Raw genomic sequence first — 5,000 nt, forward strand, 5'->3', positions numbered from 1 at the left:
TATACTCACATACACACTGACTGTTTCTCTCGCTCATATACATGTACACACACACACACACACACACACCCACACACGTCCTCATAACAGCAGCGTCAGCTCCATCTACATATCCCCAGCGGAAAGTCATTATTCTGTTAACGTGAGCGTGCCTCAACTCTATAACTACTACTCAGGTTTATTACTGCGTACGTACACACACACGCACACACCCACCCACACACACACACACACACACCGAGTGGCATATTATGGGCCTAATAAAGAGCTGCTATGCGGCACGTACTCAGGTGGATTAATATCTCATTATATAGTCAACGACAGCTCTTCACGATGAATATTCTACCCCACCACACCAGAGAGGGAAAATAAGGCGTACAAAGACAGAGACGTAGACACAAAGAGAAAAGACCGAGTGCAGAAACACAAAAGGATCAAAAAATAAATAAATAATAGAAGGAAAACAGACCCAGAGATTGAGAGAGAGAGAGAGAGAGAGAGAAGGACAGAAAGAGTGGGAGACAAGAACGGGAAGAGATGCGATACAGGGCGAGTCTGAGTGTCTGAGTGGGCGGCTCTAATCTCCTAGGAACATGCAGACAGGCGTTAGTCACCACCCCACCTCCCCTACACCACCGAACCCCCCCCCCCCCCCCACCCCACCCCACCCAACGCCACATTAATACTAAACAGCCTAATGAAGACAAGGCTATTCTCCCAGCAGCACTAACCGGCTCACAGACAGGCGGAGGACAGGACGGCTCCCCTGAGCCCGCTGCCTCCTGGAAATTCATTCCCACCGGTCATTAGCAGCGACGGTCCGATCTGACGAGCGTCTACGGATCACATGCTACGTCTGGTGTGTACCCAGTAATCACCGGTTCACCGGTTAATTGATCTCCGACCTGATGCTTCGCGTGATTCACCGCATCTACGTCTTAAACTGGTATGGACGCAAGCTTAAAACCTGTTCCACCCTGCTGGTCCCACACCGGTGGGTCCAGCGTTACAAACGCAGGTTTCGTGGCTGAGCTTTGTTCAAAACCACAGAACTTCATTTTAAATTCAAGTCAAGATCCCAAGGTTTCCAAAGAGATATTTTCATGCTGAATTACAGGGAAATGTGAAGAAAATTATGCCCAAGACATCTTTTTCCATTTGATGTCATGGTGCAGCCATAAAAAAATGGCATCTTGGGTTTGAATATTTCACTCAATATAAATGTGATATAGCGTCAATAAAGCGTTGGAGTGAGCAGATATAGAATATGTGGAAAAATGTTTTTTCTAACTTTGAAGCTACTTAAAGGGGAAATTTAAGGGGAAAGTCAGGGTGCGAGGGAGTTCTGTGTGCTTATGTGTTTATACTTCATAGGGTCGGTGTGTGTGTGTGTGTGTGTGTGTGTGTGTGTGTGTTTTTGTGCAATGTCAGGAGTCTCTCACCAAAAGTTGCTCTCCTCTCCCTCCTTCAGGTGGCAAGTGCCAGCGTTCTGGCAGGGGTTACTGATACAGGCATGGATGGGCTCCTCGCAGTTCTGGCCCTACACACACACACACACACACACACACACACACACACACACACACACAAATTCAGAGACGAACAGCTTTTGAAGCATTTATTCTTGAAAGCTTCTCATTATCTCCTTGTCATTGGAATACTCTCTTCTCCAAAAACTGTGTCAAAACTTCAAAAAAGAATGGACCTGATGGTTTATATAGGAATTACGTCTGTGTGTGTGTATGTGTGTGTTTGTGTGTGTACTGTATATGTGTACCTTAAATCCATAGGGGCAAGTGCAGCGGTAGTAGTGTACAGGGTCATTGGAGCAGGTGCCGTCGTTCTTGCAGGGGCTGGACAGGCAGGGCTCACACTTAGCCTGGATACTCACATCCACTGGGCCTGTATCACACACACACACACACACACACACATACACAGATTAATTAGTTTTATAAGAACATCTGGGCTTAGAGGTGTAAGACAATGCATAGGTTTACATACAATCAGACAGCAGCATATTGTCAGGACCTGCAAAAACCTTGCATCTCCAAAAAGTCAACTTTTTCTGGAGTAGAGAAAAGCTGGCAGCTTTACTCATTGAATGCTATGCATTTTTGACATTTCACTATGCATTATATAATGGTTTGGATTGGAACATTGTCAACTATATGTGAGGAAGCAAATGACTGTGTGATTAATAAGTGGTCAATTGCAACAATTAAAAAAAACCTTCCCTTTTCCATAATGTAAGATAAGCGCTTAGAAACTTGTTAAACCTTGTATAAACTCTTAAAACCTTGCATGGATGTTAGAGGCAGGAGGTTGAGTTGCAGGTTTGTAACTGGGTTGTCAAGAAGAAAGATGCAAGGTTTCCTTTGCAGGACCATGACATTATAGAAGACATTCATAGGAGAGAACACAAAGTTTCAACAGTCGGGTCAAACACTGCAGGTCAGAACACTGGGACTGAAAGGGAAGAGGAGAGGTGCATTCTGGGCTGGGTCAAAGTTCAAAGGATGGAGAGTAGCTGGGCTGGGACTGGCTCAAGGAGCTGGGGAAGCCGGGACTGAGGAGGTAGTACTGCGATGTGATTGGCTACTTTACCTGGCACCAGAAAACCACAAGGCCCGGGGACTTCTACAGTGCGTCAGTTAGATTAGGTTAAAAATAGATTTCAGTAATGTATTCATACTTAATGTGATGTAACAAGGTTAGGGGTCAACAGTCAGTAGCATTCTGTGATATAATGAGTTACTGCCAAAACCATGCTCACAAACAAATTTGTGGATTGTAAAATTCAAACTCATCAGGCAACTTGTGGTCCCCTCTAGGAGTCCGCAGCAAGTGTGTGTGTGTATTGGATGGTACTAAATAGGAATAGTCTGCTTGTTTGTAGAGTATGGATGTGTATGTGCTTGTCTTGTCGGACCTAAGAAAGTGCATTTGTTCAATCTACATACATGTGTGTCTGTATGTGTGTGTGCTGACGTGTGTATGTGCTCTTGTGCTTCTGTAGCGTGTGTGTATTTGTGTGTATTTGTGTGTCAGTGTGTTTACCTGTGCAGGTGAACTTCTTGGAAGGCGTGGTGAGCAGCAGTTTGTCGGTCATGTCGCCGGGTCCGGCGCAGCGGGCGATGCCGGGCTCCTTGTAGCCGCTCTTCACCCAGTCTGACAGCCACTGCATGTGGCAGTCACAGTAGAGAGGGTTGGCACCCAGAGCGCTGCCAGGGGGCGAGGGGGGGAGAGGGAGGACAAAACACAGTTCAGTGACAGGAACAGATATGCAGGATGTATAGCAATGAGGTTTCTCCTAAGAGCTTCAAGCCTCGTTGTATTTATTCACACAATATTAAATGTCCTACAAGTAGCATTTTTAAACATCAATACATCGTTGTCAAATTAACTGTGATCATGTCTGCCACAGCTAACCTGACTGTAAAGGCTTGTGGTTGGAAAAGCACATAGTGGGAGGAGTTAAATGTTTGGCCCCGCCCACATTTGACTCCGCCCTGTTCCGTGGTCTGCAGCTAGGTGGAGTTGGGAAGAACAGTGGTACTCCTCCTGTTTATTTAGTACCGTAAAGCAATCTCCCTTTGTGCTACAGTATAAAGCAAATCTGACCCGGTGGCGCACAATGTAAGATGCAGTGTAGAGGCTGCCAATCTTCTCAGCAATGGTCTCATATTGTTTATGATAATTATACTACAGTCTCAAAATTACTGTGGTGATGATTCACTCATATTAAAATGCTACATGTAGCACCTTTAACATTATTTTACCAATGAAAACAACCTACAAAACCCATTTTGTTGCTGTAGTGAAAGAGGAGGATGTACTGCTGAAGGGAGGAAGGTACAGTAGATCCCCAATTGTGGTATCGTGACCCCACCCTTCTATTTTAATAGCAATTATTTGGATCTACTGTTAATGCTGCAGAAAATAGGGTGGGTGTGCTCAGGATACTGCTGTAAGCCCTCGTCTCCTCTGAATCCAAGTCGAACAAAGGAGAGGAGGAAGAAGGAGGGGCTGTTGACAGGTTTGTTGCTCTGCTACTTTTGGCAGCCCAATACCTTTACAGACAAGCCTCACTGAATAGACATTTTCCTTTCGGGCGATGAGAAAAGGCTCTTTTGTCATGATAATGTGTTTTGCCTTTTGCAATTCTATAATGTGAGAAGGTAGACACTTCTATCAGAGAAAGACATGAACAGTGATGTGATGTGTGTGTGCATGTATGTGTGTGTGTGTGTGTGTGTGTGTGTGTGTGTGTGCATGCCACTCACAGGTGGGAGAGCGATGATAGGTCTTTGAAGGCTCCCTCCGGTATCACCGATATGTCGTTACCATGGAGAGATCTGAGGGGGAGCGAGACAAAGCGGGAAAAAGAGAAACAGAGCGCCCAAAAGTAGAAAAGGGAAGGAATGTTAAGAGTCTGGAACACTTCTTTAACATCAGTCTGACTAAGGACTATCCACCACCCCGAATGTGTCAGCACAGATACTCACAGCAGGCGGAGAGACTTGAGCCCGTCGAACGCCCTCACTGGTATGCACCGCAGGCGGTTGTAGCTCAGGATGCTTCACACACACAATAAACACATTAGCGCGCAGAGAAACGACCACGCAGGTAGATTTTCATTGGCGTTTCATAGCACAATCACGCTTATGACTTACATTCTGTCGAGCGAAGCAGTCGAGCAAACACAGACACGTAATTCAACACACCCGTCGACACAAACGCACGCACACACACCCGTCCCGATACCCCCGTCCCGAAACACGCACGCATACACACACATACGTGCCTACAAACACACACACGTACCTGAGCTTGCATACACACACACCCACACTAGGGTAAGAAATTAACCTTTTTTCACAGGGCATTTGTCGCCTTTGATCTGATTTTTAGGGGCATTTTGGTGCTTTTCAGGCACAATTTTATTCAAATATGAAATAATACATTTGCATTGTTATATTGGCAAATAAACACTCGAT

General features: G+C 45.5%; 1 protein-coding gene across 1 annotated transcript in view; it reads right to left on the reverse strand.

Moving 5' to 3' along the window:
* The window catches only part of slit2 (slit homolog 2 (Drosophila)), a 75,401-nt gene that overhangs the window by 10,145 nt on the left and 60,256 nt on the right, over positions 1 to 5,000 (reverse strand). The window contains exons 23-27 of the mRNA XM_071923268.2: positions 4,509 to 4,580; positions 4,287 to 4,358; positions 3,061 to 3,224; positions 1,778 to 1,902; positions 1,443 to 1,540 (exon numbers count right to left, since the gene is read on the reverse strand). Coding sequence (XP_071779369.2) covers positions 1,443 to 1,540; positions 1,778 to 1,902; positions 3,061 to 3,224; positions 4,287 to 4,358; positions 4,509 to 4,580 — 531 coding nt within the window. The remainder of the gene's footprint in view (positions 1 to 1,442; positions 1,541 to 1,777; positions 1,903 to 3,060; positions 3,225 to 4,286; positions 4,359 to 4,508; positions 4,581 to 5,000) is intronic.

Source organism: Centroberyx gerrardi, chromosome 3 (genome assembly GCF_048128805.1).
Source record: "Centroberyx gerrardi isolate f3 chromosome 3, fCenGer3.hap1.cur.20231027, whole genome shotgun sequence".
NCBI classification, from domain to species: domain Eukaryota; kingdom Metazoa; phylum Chordata; class Actinopteri; order Beryciformes; family Berycidae; genus Centroberyx; species Centroberyx gerrardi.